At 42.6% G+C, this 14795-nt stretch overlaps 1 protein-coding gene across 7 annotated transcripts in view; it reads right to left on the bottom strand.

Moving 5' to 3' along the window:
• Positions 1 to 14795, bottom strand: part of LOC117805035 (pollen-specific leucine-rich repeat extensin-like protein 2) — an 87574-nt gene that overhangs the window by 18901 nt on the left and 53878 nt on the right. For all 7 annotated transcript variants that reach the window (XM_034673582.1, XM_034673584.1, XM_034673583.1 and 4 more), the window contains one exon: positions 9247 to 9453. In XM_034673582.1, the coding sequence (XP_034529473.1) occupies positions 9247 to 9453 (207 nt within the window). The remainder of the gene's footprint in view (positions 1 to 9246; positions 9454 to 14795) is intronic.

Here is a 14795-nt window from a genome sequence, read left to right on the forward strand (position 1 = left end):
TGTCTTGTCAAGTTTAGTTTCCATAACTGACAAGGGACCAAAATCATGCTTCCAACATTTTACAAACTCTATTAAGGCTTAGATTTAATTTAACTGCAAGAAAATAAACAAAACTTTACTGCAAACTTAATCTTAAGTGAAATAAGAGAGTGAGAGCAAGGAGCTTCTTTCATAGTTATCAGCAAAAAAAAGCACTTTTCATTTCAGACCGGGTGAAGTAAGAGGAGGAGTGGTTTGATTTGAAAGCCATAAAGAGACTTAAAGACCCAAATGTAAAAAACAATGATTGAATGATTAAGTTTATTTATTGTTTATATGTAAATAAAAACATGCATCATTGGGCGCAGACTTAGCCTAATGGTTAAGTTGCACGCTCGTGCAGCGGGTCGCCCCTGTTCGAATCCAGCCTGCGGCCTCTTTCCTGCATGTCATTCCCCCACTCTCTCCCAGTTTCCTGCTCTATCCACTGTCCTCTCCTCTTTTAAATAAAGGAGTAAAAGCCCCAAAAACACAACTTAAAAAAACCCAACATGCATCATTGCATGTTGCTGTAACTTAAGTTGCAGAAAGAAAAGATACCGAAGAGAAGAACGTGATCAAGTCGTTCCTGCAGGTCTCAGCTTTGCAAATTGAAGATAATTGTTTGAGCATATTTCCTTCATTTTCCAAGTGGACTACAAAGTTAACAACACGATGAGTCCTCCGATATGTGAATCTTTTACTTTATTTTTTTTTAAAGTTATATTTTTGGCTTTTTTGCCTTTATTTATCAGGACAGCTGAAGAGAAACAGGAAATGTGGGGAGTAGAGAGTGGGGGAAGACATGCAGGAGATGGTCAACCGGCCAGGAATCGAACCAGCGACCCCTGCAACGAGGACTGCAGCCCCCTACGTGGGGCGCCCAAACCGCTAGGCCACTAGCGCCCCGTGTGAATCATGTTCGTAGGACACAAGCTGTTTGTAAGGTGCATCACTCAAAAGCTGCATGAAGAGGAAGCTACCGTCTTGCAAGCTAACATACGACATGTAAGCTAACGACCATCCTCCTCGCGACATGTTGCTCACAGATATCTCAAAACTTTCTTGATCTTCAAACTTTAGTAGAATTAAAAAACGGAGCTTTGACATCCTTAGAGTTTGATTTATGAACACAGAAAGTGAGTCAGTAAGCTGGCCTTCTTCTGGGATAAAGAGCTCTGTATTAAACATGTGAATCATCTTCATAATATCAGTTATTTCATACCAGTCAAAGTTTTGTTTCAGCATCAACTCTTTATGCAAAAAGCCTCTAAATCTGACCCCATAAAGGTCAGTCTGCTGTTTTAATTTCAGATGTAGAACACGGTTTATAAAAACATTTACTCAGCCGACAGAAGAAGCAGAAACAGTGTCAGAGCTCGGACACACTTTCGAACACACAAAGACTCACACAGAGCTCTATTGTGTGAAACCAGTTCACTTGTTTGTTGCTCTCTTTCCCGCTTAATCCCAGACTTTTGTTTCTGCTCATCATCACACTGTATAAAGTGTCCCATAATTCCTCTAACAAAGGTCACATTCAGGGCTGCAGAGGAGGTGACCCCCTTTCTAACAGCAGGAGAATGTCAGAGTGAAACGTGCCCCACATATCCGGCCCTGAAACGTGTGATTAAGAGCATTTAGAGCAAACAGTGTTCACACACACACACACACACACACACTGAGAGATAAACAGAGACTGTAGCGACCTGTCACTGCAGCACCGACAGGAGAAACGGATTTAAGGGATGTTTTTTGGGTTTAACTTCTTAAATATGAGATGATCCGGTAAATCTACCACCTGAATACGATGACACGTAGAATGTGGAGTGTGGAGCTGAGAGATAAGGAGGTGAGAGGTCTGAGCGCCAGAGCAGACCTGCAAACCGGGCCAAGTGTGACAATTCAGGACGGATCAGAATGAGCAGGCGTTTTGAGAACGCTCTGAATCAAAGGTGATCATCGAAATCTTACCTGAGACGAGTGTTAGGAGGAACAATAAGGAAGAAAGACTGAAGCGGTTCACAATCTGGAACCAGACGACCCACATGTGATGTTTGAGAATTAAAAATAAGACAGATTTTGTCTCCTTTCACGTGATTTTGATCATTATTTATCAATAATGTAAACGTTACACTCATGCTGACATGATAAAGCTTCTGTTTCTCTGAGTGTGGATATAAACATCTGTGTCATACAGCTTTAACAGGGCCTGTACAGATTAAAGGATTAAGATTAAAGGATAAATTCCTGTGTGAACATTGTGGTATGTACTCCACATTCCCACATTACAGATACATTTGCATATTTTGCATATTCAAATAGGTTGTACTTTGAATATTTAAAGGTACAGTGTGTAAAAATGAGGATATTTGGCTTAGTTTGTGACTTCAGTTTCAAATGTTTTTATTTACATATTATGTTAGCTGAGGATCTAAAGGCCCAAAAAGAACATCATCAGGTAATTATTACTGAAAGGACGCTCTTTTCAGCCTACTTAAAGCTGAAACGCTTGACTCCTCAGACTCTTATTTAGGATGTTTTTAGCATTTTTGCAGCATTCACGCTAAAGGCTAACGCTGTTTATAGCTTTTGGTTTATTCTGCCTTTCATTGGATGTGACTGTAGTGACTCCGCCTGCAGCACAATGCATAGTGATGGAATATTTACACTAGTGAGCAGTTTTCTTATCCAAGTACTTGGATTCCCAGGCACACACACCAACTGAGCCAATACAGAGAGAAACATAAAGCATGGAAGCTAGCTAACCAAAGAAAAAACACAGTACATGACAGCGTCGTGAGCCCTGGATGCCATATCTATGTCAGGGCATTGTACCGGACCGTTGTGGTGAAGAAGGAGCTGAGCTGGAAGACAAAGCTTTCAATTTACCAGTCGGTCTACGTTCCAACCCTCACCTATGATCATGAGCCATGGGTTTTGACCGAAAGAATGAGATCTCGGATACAAGCGGCTGAAATGAGTTTCCTCTGAAGGGTGTCTGGGCTCGGCCTTAGAGAAAGGGTCAGGAGCTCGGACATCCAGAGGGAGCTTGCTGCTCCTTTGCATCAAAAGGAGTCAGCTGAGGTGGTTCAGGCATCTGATAAGGATGCCTCCTGGGCCTTTGGAGGTGTTCTGGGCACGTCCAACTGAGAGAAAGTCCTGGGGCAGACCCAAAACTTGTTTGAGGGATTATATATTATATCCCACCTGGTCTGGGATCGCCTCGGAACAAGAGGAGCTGGAAAGTGTTGCTGGGGAGAGGGATGTCTGGGTCGATCTGCTTGCCTCTGTGACCTGACCTCGGATATGCAGAAGTAAACGGATGGATGGATGTCATATCAAACAGTTCTATACTTAAGTGACAAAATTGGCATCCTTACTGTCTGGAGGTTGGGATAATTGGCTTGTAGAGCTATAAAAGACAGTTTTTTAGATCCTTCTTCTTCTTCTTCTTCTTTGTGTTTAATGGCGGATTGCAAACAGCTTTTAGGTTGTACCGCCATTTTTTAGATCCCTAAGACGAGTTTTTCATCAGTCAGAAAGAAGCTACACCCAAAACGATCCCTGCTTCGTTCTCTATTTCACTCTTAGTTTGATTTTCATTTGAAAAATCAACATCATGTTTTACTGACCAGACTTCAAACTAGAGACAGAAACCGTCAGCTCTTTAAGAAATGTTCAAGGTGGTGATAAATCAGGTAAGAATTAGACTTTGTAACACCAGTATTTATTGTATGTTTCGTCACCCAGTCGCCCCCTAGTGGCCATTAGTATGACTTCACTTCCCAGATTCGATGGTTGCATCCTCTGCTTCCTGCTCTGGTATATTCAGTCTATACTGATGCCCCTCTCTACAGACAGCCTCACTGCTGCTGTGTATGAAACAGACTCCTCAGAGCAGAGTTTGGCGTCTCATGCTGGTTTCCTCCTGAGTGGGCACTACACTGTGAAAGCCGGTGACAGTATTTGGCAGCGTGCTCCTTCAGGCTGTTGTTGCTCGGTGAACACACGACTCCTCCCCCTCACTTTCTCCCAAAAAGACTGAGGAGAGCGTGTTTATGTGCTGTGAGGGGGTGGGGGGGGGGGGGTTAGAGCTGTGTGAGGAAAACAAACAAAGACACACGTAGCGGCCACACTCCTGACTCTGGCTGCACGCCATCGGCCCCACCACAAACCACAACTTACGCTTTCTGCTCACACACACACAGCTACGCCCAATCATCTCCTGCTGCAGATCCACACTGATACGTCCCCGGAGTCCAAATCATCTGCTGTACGGCGACAGAAGATCTCCTGAGATAACCTCACAAAGCAAAATCATCGTCTATTATTGCCCCGCCGCTCCTTGACATTGTGCCATTAATAAGGCCATTGTGGAGCGCGCTCTGTGTTTGGACACCGTATAATAGACTCTTTGACAGATTGACTTTGCCCTCCTCTCCCTCTACCCTTTCCTTTTCTCTCTCTCCTGAATACAGCGGGCATATTCCACGCCGCTGCTCATCAATGGGCGGGCTGTTTGTTTGCACACTCATTCTGGACTGATGGTAAACACATCCAGGTATTCCAGAGCAAAGGCTGAGCAAACACTGCTTACATAAAGGCACTGTACCTGAACACACACTTGGAACATCCTCCCACACACACACACACACACTTCACGTCTCTCTTTCTTGTCTTTATTTCTCTCTCCGGCTTCATTCTCTGTTTGGAAACAACAATCAGGCCTCCGCTCTCCGCCCACAGGTACACCGTGGTGATAAAAGCTGCTGCTGCTGGTGGTGGCGGTGGTGGTTTTGTTGGTGGGTGGGGTCAAAGTGAAGCAGGCTTCGAGGCCGCCAGGTGTTCGGTATCAACACTGGCATTCATCACAGAGCCGCAGAGTCCCTCACATCACACTCCGGGTAACAGTGAGCCGCTCTGAGGCGACACAAAGGAGACCGCAGACACTTGACATCAGAGTCACACTCGTCTGCATGTGCAGGGAGGGCCGTCCAACCGGCACATGGAGCAGAAGTGACCTTTGAGGGGCAACACATGATGTTTACATTTCATTAATTTAAGGAAATGTTTGTTCCTCTAAAACAATCTTTGGACGCAGCTCATGTCAAACATCTTCTCTTTGCTCTCTCTGTCAATTCATCACGAGACACACGACAGGAACCGCTGACAGATGACAACACGGAGGGTCATGGAGTTGAATGGATGGATGGTGGAAAGGTACATGAAGGTAAAGGTGTGTGTGTGTTAGTGTGTGTGTGTGTGTGTGTGTGTGTGTGTGTGTGTGTGTAGGGAGGAGGAGGGGATTCTCTATTTTGGGAATCCTTTGCCAAGCGGTCAGCGACAGCCACAGACAAGAGACAATTATGAGCAGTTAGTCCTTTTCAGAGCCTAATGAGGAGCCGCAGTTACAAGTGTTAGGACAAGAGCTCGCCAACTCACCCACACACACACACACACACACACACACATTGTACACACAAATGGCTCTGCGTGTGTGTGCGTGTGTGTGTGTGCAAGGATGCAGAGGGTAAAACAAAAGGAGCCCGGTGAATATTGAGGCGTGAAAAATGATAGATTGTACCAGGACACTCTGCAAACAGACCACGCCCACAAATCTGAGCAGAGAGGACACGGTGTCTCCGGTACATCATCATATTTATAGAACATGGAAATTCATCACTATGCCTTTAAATCCTCAGATCTCTTATCTTAACCTTATCAGTTAGCACAGATAGTGAAGACGTCTTCTTTCGACTGCTATCTTAAGAGATGAGAAGTTGGTGTTGAGACACAACGTCAGAGAGTGGATTGTCAGCTTCGCTTGGACGCAGATTTCTGTTTGTCCAGTTATAATTTCTGCAAAGTTTTGTTTCAGGGTAAATGCACCAAATAAAAGTATCTTAAACAAGCTTTAATTCTAATTCCACCTGTCTGACACCATCATAGAAAGGATCCTCAAAGAGACAGGGATTCATGTCATGCTGGGATCCATTTTTACTCTCTTTTTTCACTACTTTATTTTCCTTATTCTTTCTTTTTCATTTTTGTCTGTCTTTTTCTTTCCTTTCTCTTTATTTCTTTACCTCTTTTTTTCTCTACTTCCTTCTTTCTTTATGTATTTATTTTAGTGCCTTGGTCCACAGTATCCTGTAACCTCTTTCCTTTGCCTCCCTCCTCCTCCTTCCACCACAGATCCACAACGGATAAATGGATAGAAAAGGTGTGTCCAAACTTTTGACTGGTGGTGTACATGGACCAGCAAGGCCATGCAACAGGGGGTTCCTACAGTAGTTCCAAGAGCTCCTTATCTTGTTGCATTCTTTATAAGGGATCGAAATAAGGTCATGTTGGGTACGTGGATCAAAGGTTCGTAGATGTAAAGCAGAAAGCTTTTCACAATAAGGATGTGAGTCTCCTCCTTCTTTTTTTGTCAGACTTTGGGATGATCTCAGTATGCAGGGTGTTACCAAAGCCATGAGGTTTCTCAAACCATGCATGGATCATACTCATCACAGCATCATGCTGTAAAGATATAAAGTGCCACAAACTCAATCAAACAAATGCATCTGAAAAAGGTGCATGAAAGCTATCACTCACATCTTTACGTCTATCTGCACAGTTCCTGTGTTTGCAAAATGTCCCGTCTAAATCCAAAATAAGTTCATAATCCTGTTTTTTTCACCACTAAGTTGGCACCAATTAATTTGAGTATAGCACAAAGCTAAATTGATCTTTGTCTGAATGGTGTGACAGCACAGATTTTACACCAAGGCCTCCATCCTTCAGATACAAAGTGTGCATGCTGAGTAAAAGAGCGTTGCATTAATTCCTAATTCATTGTGATGAATTCAGACTTTTACTTTAGTTGCAATATGGATTCAATTTCCTTTTTTGCACAGCTCAAAATAATATTTTAAAAAGTAGGTAAGACTCCAACACATCACAGTAACCCTTCAAAGCACCCGAGAAGAGAAGCAGCTTCAGTGTTCTGCAAGTTGAAAATGAAGCGACTGATATTCTCCCTTTTTTAAAAGACAAATATGCACAATCACGTACACGCAGAAGTCCACCCTCCTGTAAGCCAACAATAGCTCTCCATCAGTAATAACCTCAGTGCAGCACAGTGAGACCAGCTGCAGGGTTCTTCATGCCGCTTGATTACAGTCTGAACAAACCTGTCCAATCAGTCCCATTCATGTGAGCCAGCACTCACGGGAGAACTCTGACCCCCCTGACCTCTGCAGGGGGCTGGACCCTCCAGCCTTGACCTTAGGTGTGGATGCTTATTGTCCAACTTGCCAGCCTCGGCGCTCTCACAAAGGCCCGGACGCCAGAAAATAGGCACTTGAGGGAAACTGGAGAACTCCTGGCTAAAGTCCTGTTCGAAAAAAGCCAATTCTAAAAAATCAAGTGCTGCAATTAAGGGAAATTTAGAGAGGAGAGGCGTGTTGGTGAAAACTTCAGGTGTTCTGTTTTTCCTGTGCGCTCTATTGTGTGAAGAGGAGGCACAAACGAGAGCTGGCAGACAAAGAGAAAGTCAGCTTGTTGTTACTGAGTAAGAAAAGTGTTGATTTTTTAAAAACACCTCTAATGATTCATTCTGAACAGATCCTCTTTCACTGCTTCACACAGAAGAACCGGGTGTTGAATTTTCACAGTCTCCAACAAAAGCTTAAGCAGCCAGTAAACAACAAGGAAGGAACTCTCATAATACAATGCAGTACGGTACTATAGGACAGGATAGGAAACTATATAAGATACGTCACATTGAAAAACCATAAATATAATACAAAACAATACATCCTGATACGATATAATACGATACGGTACGTTACGCAATGATACGTTAAGTTACGATACAATCCATTACTTTACGATACGATATATGTTACAGTACGTTACGGTACAATATGATACGTTATGATACAATATGTAAGGATACGATATTTTACGATAACATATGTTAAATTAGGATACGATTTGATAGGACACGTTTTGATACAATACATTACGTTGTACTGTAACCATAAGAAATATAAGAATACTTAACGTTATGAAACTGCTTTGCGATAGATTATGTGATACAATACGTTACAAAACAAAACATTACGATATTACATATGATAGGTTAGGATAAGATACATTACAATACTAGATAATTCGTTATGATACGTTACGATATGTTATGATTCAGGAAGATGCAATGCATTACAATACAAAATATGTTATTATACGATAAGTCACCATACGCATAAAGACGATACGTTGAGTTACGATACGTTGAGTTACGATACGTTGAGTTACGATACGTTGAGTTACAATACGTTGAGTTACGATACGTTAAGTTACGATACGTTGAGTTACGATACGTTGAGTTACGATACGTTGAGTTACGATACGTTGAGTTACGATACGTTGAGTTACGATACGTTGAGTTACGATACGTTGAGTTACAATACACTGTGTTATGAAAAGTTGTGTTACGATGCGCTGCGTCACGATACGTGACGTTACGATACGTGGCGTTACGATACGTGGCGTTACGATACGTCGCGTTACGATACGTGGCGTTACGATACGTCGCGTTACGATACGTCGCGTTACGATACGTCGCGTTACGATACGTCGCGTTCCGATACGTCGCGTTACGATACGTCGTGTTACGATACGTCGCGTTCCGATACGTTGCGTTACCATACGTTGCGTTCCGATACGTTGCGTTACCATACGTTGCGTTACCATACGTTGCGTTACCATACGTTGCGTTACCATACGTTGCGTTACCATACGTTGCGTTACGATACGTTGCGTTACGATACGTTGCGTTACAATCCATTGCGTTACAATACGTTGCGTTACGATACGTTGCATTACAAGATACTGCGTTACGATACGTTGCGTTAAGATATGTTTGCTTTATGATACGTTGCATTAGGATACAATGAATTACGATACATTCCATATGAACAAATAGAATAGAATTTGATACGATGCAATACAAAGCATATTATTTATTATAACATGATACGATATCATTCGTTACATTACGATTAGATAGTTTAGTATAAAATAAGATACGATACTATTCCATATGAGCTGACATGATACGATTAAAGACTTTAAAACGATACAACATATAATACTGCCTAACCAAATATCAAATATTTAAAGACACCAGGTCGTTGGACGTTTGTGAAACCATGAAATCACTTATTAACTCACATTCCTCGAAGTTGGAACAACCTCTGCTGTTTTTCGTCCGACGAGGAGTGTCATCCTGCAGTTTGGAGAGCATGCTCAGTGCCTTTGTTTTCCTCTCCTCCATCCTTCTCTCCATCTCTTCACGGCTGTGGTCAACACTCCCGGACCCCCTCCATCCTGGAGAACCGCACTCCTCTCCTGTGGGGCCGTTTTCCCCCGCACTGGAACCTGGAAGAGAAATCACAACATTAAATATATCTGATGTAGTCTCTCTGATTTCTCAAACATAAACAAAAGCAGCTCATCTGTATTCACGGTCGTCTTCGTGGAAGTAGCCACTTAGTAAAAAGCACTAAAACCCATTTCTGCTCCTTTAATAAACACTCATTCTTATCACATTGTTCTGCTAAATGCCACAGTCACATCTCCCTGCAGCCCTTTCAGCGTCTCACTAAGCAGCGGACGCCCTCCTGAACCTTAAAGAGGCGTCCATTTTGTCTCTGACCAGCCAATTAAGGGTCCCATTATCTCTGAATATAAAGTCCACAGAATACACTCCAGAGCTGAGACAAAGCTCTCCATCAATGCAGGCTTGAGCTTAAGGAGGGCTGATTGCCTTTCAGAAAGTTTAAATCAGAGTTTCAGTCTCTTAGTAGTGGAAGCACATGAGCAATAACTCAAATCTGAAACATTTGGAGATGTTTTTATTCATAAACAGGAGAAAGCTTGACCGGCGGAGGAGCCGACAGGCAGCAGATTCATCAAACGTGGTCCCGTGGATTCATTTGTCCCGTCGGCGAGCGTGTGTGTGTGTGTGTGTGTGCAGAGGTCAGCCCCTCAGATTGATGGAGCCATGTCTCATTTGACGAGCCGTCTTCCAACACACTGAACACAATCATGCGTCCTGTGTCCTGCTCCAGCCTCAATGTCATGAAACAGACGACAGGATGAGGAATTTATTCATCTTTAGAGAGCAAAATTTATCATTTCGTGATACTTTTCATATGCAACACAAACCGAGCGTCTGCTGCCACATCGTGATGAATGTGATCTGAGGTAATAGTTTGCAAAAATCCCTGAACTTGTCCTTTTTCTGTTTTCTCTGGTCTTCTTCTGGTTTCATGTTAAAACGTATTTATTCACTGTTAAGTCCACAAAACATCTGAATCAAGTGTGCAAAACAATCACAACAAAATAAAGGACAAAGGTCTGTGGAGGTCAAATCACCAAATGAAAAACATGTCAAGTGTATGCTATATTTAGACATTTTCAGCCCTTCAATTTGGTGTCAGAAAGCCACTTTGTTATGGCACAATATGGTGTGACATACATATTCCTCCGCCTGCAGCTCACTGATCAGATGTTTGAGTCTGCAAGCTTTAAAAGAGACAAAACTACAACCAAACAAGACTCAAAGTATTGAAGGAAAAAGCAGATAAACTTCTGAGCTAACTGGAGAGCAGGAGAGATCCCAAGTTACCTGGTGGTGCAAGTGTGTAAACTGTGAGCCCTTGAACCCAGAGAGCTCCTGCTGTCAGGAGTAAGACTTGGTAACAACAGGACTTCAGGACCCTTCTGAATCAGAGGATACCAGTGGCTCACATATGTCTGCATCACTCTCCTTCCAGATTTCCTTCTGTTTCACTCGCTTTCTTCAATTTTTTAGAAGTTAAACCAGAAAAGCTGAATGGAAATGAGTCCACATGATAAGTTTACCTTATAAAATATACTGTGTCAGTGCTGAAGAGGCAGACTGAGCTGAGATAACAAACTCTGCAGCTATTACCGTGTCTGCTCAATCATGCTCAGACTTTGGTGCTTCACATTATCTCAAACTGACATGCAAAAATATAAAAATTCATACCATGTCTAAACTTATCAGTGACTCGTACATCTAAGAGCTGATGGCTGATCAGTGAGCTGCAGGTGGAAGATCACGTGGTGCAAAACAAAGACCTGTCTTTAGCGTAGGATCCTTGTAGGTCAGAGGTGTCAAACGTGCGGCCCGCGGGCCAAAACCGGCCCGCCAGAGGTTCAAATCCGGCCCGCGGAACGACTTTGCAAAGTGAAAAAATGACAGAGAAGACATTAGGTGAGTGGGTAACCTGTGTATTTGGTGTGTTCACAGCAGGTTTCAGGGCTTTAAGAGTTAAATATTCTGCCCACTATGAGACTCATCATGGAAAAAGAAAGATAGTTCATTAAATGAGAACATTTTCAGAATGTACTTGTCGTTATTTATAGGTTATTATGTTCTGATTTTACTGGTCCGGCCCACTTCAGATCAACTCAGGCTGTATGTGGCCCCTGAACTGAAATGAGTTTGACACCCCTGTTGTAGGTGGTAAACTTAGTACTGACAGACACCTCATACAACCACACCCCCCCAAAACACCTGAACTATCCCTTTAAAACACAAGGATGTGGATCCAGGAACTCAATTTTGTAACTTGGTTCCATCTCTTCTGTGCAACTTTAACATTTCTGGTAGCGTTTTCTGAAGTATTTGTTAAATTTGAAACATGCTTTCTTCATCTGCATGGTTTTCTTCTTTGTTGTGTTTGTGTTTATAGTTCAAAGACCAAAGAGCCCCTGAATGCATCTTTGGTCCAATCAGATTCAAATCCTTTGGACGTGGATTATTTTCTGCTCTGATTTATTTATTTATCTAAACAGCTACACAATAATAGATAACCACTATACAACAACAGGGATACATTCACATCAAATCTATCAACACAATAATACACTATAAAAAGCTAAAAGCTCTACACTATGAAGTTAATTATATTGAAGTGTGATGAGGACATGATTGAGTTGATTTTAGCCATGATTTCATCCTCGACTTAAATTCAGCAAAGCTGCAGCACTCTCTGATTTCAGCCACTAATGAGTTCCAAGAAGTTGTTGCTCTAATAGAGAGCGCTGATTTGCCAAATTCAGGAGATCTGTGGTGTATGACACAGTCACCTCTATTTGCGGCCCTAGTTGATCTTCCATTATCTGAATGCAGTGATAGAAACTCTTTAATGGGGGAGCAGATAGACCATTTATCACTTTAAACCCTAAACTAGCATCAGCAAAGTTAAGAGGTTATACCTCTGTATGATATTGCAGTAGTGGTAACTGCCTGGTAAAATTTCCTACAATCTTAAAGCCTCTGCAGAAGAAAACTGAAAAAACAGAATTTCATTGATGAAAAGAAAGCAGCATTAAATAAAGTGTTAAATCAGGTAATCTTTGGCGACCTGTGATGAAGATACGGGCTCAATCTTTAAATCCAGACTTCTCCTGTCATGAAGTATTTGTCAAATCTGAAACATGCTTTCTTCATCTGCTTTGTTGTGTTTGTGTTGAGAGCTCTAAGGACCAAAGAGCCCCTGAATGCATCTTTGGTCCAATCAGATTAAAATCCTTTGGATGAGGATCATTTTCTGCTCTGATGCTTGGTACATTTTTCCTACAATCTTAAAGCCTTTGCAGAAGAAAACTGTGAAAAAACATAATTTCATGGATAAAATGAAAGCAGCATTAAATAAACTGTCAAATCAGGTAATCTTTGGCGACCTGGGATGAAAATACGGCTCAAATCTTTGAATCCAGACTGCTCCTGTCATCAACAACCTTTAGAGCAGAGTAAAGCCACAACGCAAATTATTCAGGATTTGGTTTCCTCCTTTAAAAACCCTCCTATCCTAACCTCCAACACGGCCTAATCCATGAATGCACCGCACTGATTACTGGTCAGTTCAAGCTGGAAACAAGAGCCCGTCTAAAACACACACAGCACGTTTCCATACCAACCGCAGCATCTGAGCGCTGCAGATAGCTGGATTTGGCAGCGAGCGGCCGAGTCAAATCCCCTTGCTGATTCCGAAAAGGCTGCCCAAGACAATAAACACACACACACCGCCCACCCTCTGTCCGGCTCTCTCCAACACACACCGCCTGCCCTTTAGCATCCAGCGCACCAGGCAGAGGCAAGAAGGTCGGACTTGTATCTCTTTCTCTGCGTGTTTGAGAAAGGGATGAGCATCAGCGAGACAATCGGCGTGCTGAGGCTATTCACTGATGCCACCCAGAGCCTTCTCTCCTCTATCTCCCTGAAGAATGGGCGAATAGGAGCAGGGTGGGGGTAAAAAGGAAAATCCTGGCCAGTTTATTATTCATGGGGAGGGGATTTTCCTTTCAGGCCTCCTTTATCGAAGCCTTTCCCAACACGTCAGCCTCTCTATCAGCCCTGACAAGTGCCAATCAAAGGGCTTGAGTCCAGGTTTTTTTTAGGGGGAAATGCTGGAGGATTTCAGAGACAATAGCCAACGAGTCCACAGCGGTGGTGGCTTAGAGACAATGGTGACATGGCTACACTGTCAGTGTGTGGTCCTCTGGGGGGAAACGATCCTTGCTTAGTACACGGCTAATCTCTCCACGCACCGTCTCTGTCTTCCTGGAGCCTTAATCTGTCCCCGTAGCTTCCTCAGCTTTCCGGAACAATCCACCAGGGTCAGTTCAGATTAGTGCTCTTTGTGGCCTTCGGCACATCGCTACATTCATGTGGAAGCTAACATCTTTAGTAGCAGCTGAATGGTAAACACTGGAGGGAGCGCGGAGTGACCGGGGCAGCGGGGAAACAGTCGTGAAACAATTATGAGGGAGGGATTATTCCACCTATGAATCCCTGATGAGCCAACACGGACAAAGGTCTCATCATGAGCCTCACCGGGGAGCAGGAGCATCTCTCACAGCTGATTCCTGGCTTCGACTTGATCTCTGATTCAATCAACTGCTGGAGATTGATCCAGAGGCGGGCGGACGATCTATAAATACGAATTAGACTTCACAAAAATACTTCTCACCCAGATGCATCAATAGGAAGGCCATTCCTAATTTAAAGCCTGTGGAGAGTCTTTCCAAAGTGACATGATAAGGTTTTATTTGGACCGTAAAGTTTGAGTTTGATTATAGGACATGCAGAGTTCAATGCTTTTGGACCTTTCCCAATACAAACCACTACACTGGAGGACAACTGACTCAGTGCTCTTTTCTAATATGAATATAATTCAATCCTTTCTATTTGAATAAATCAAAAAAAATTCAATCTAAAGGAGATTTTGCAAATCTTCTTGTATTCTTTTAACTCAACAAATCTGCCTTCTTGTGCACGTCCAAAGGGAAGGAAGCATCTCCAAAAATCACAGCGTAGCTAGATGCTAGTTTGTAGCTACATTTCTGGAGACTTACCACCAAGTTTAACACAAAAACCAAACCGAATTATCAAATATGAAGTCCCCAAACACATAGATTGGCAAGACATTATCATGGGATGACTTTTTTTTTATCATTTAATTCACATATATGTAGAAAAGCTATCAAATCATAAATCAAAACTAATGAATTTTAGGACAGGGAAGTTGTTATGAAAAAAAGTAAGGTCATATCAAAGTCAGCGTTCAGTTGAAGTTGAATTTCCATCCATAAAATCAATGTTTATCCAATTTTTTCTTCTTTTATCTCTGTTTTTGGTCTCCACCAGCAATTCAGAAAATCCATCTAGCAGCTTGTAAGCTCAT

The sequence above is a fragment of the Notolabrus celidotus genome, chromosome 21 (assembly GCF_009762535.1).
Source record: "Notolabrus celidotus isolate fNotCel1 chromosome 21, fNotCel1.pri, whole genome shotgun sequence".
NCBI classification, from domain to species: domain Eukaryota; kingdom Metazoa; phylum Chordata; class Actinopteri; order Labriformes; family Labridae; genus Notolabrus; species Notolabrus celidotus.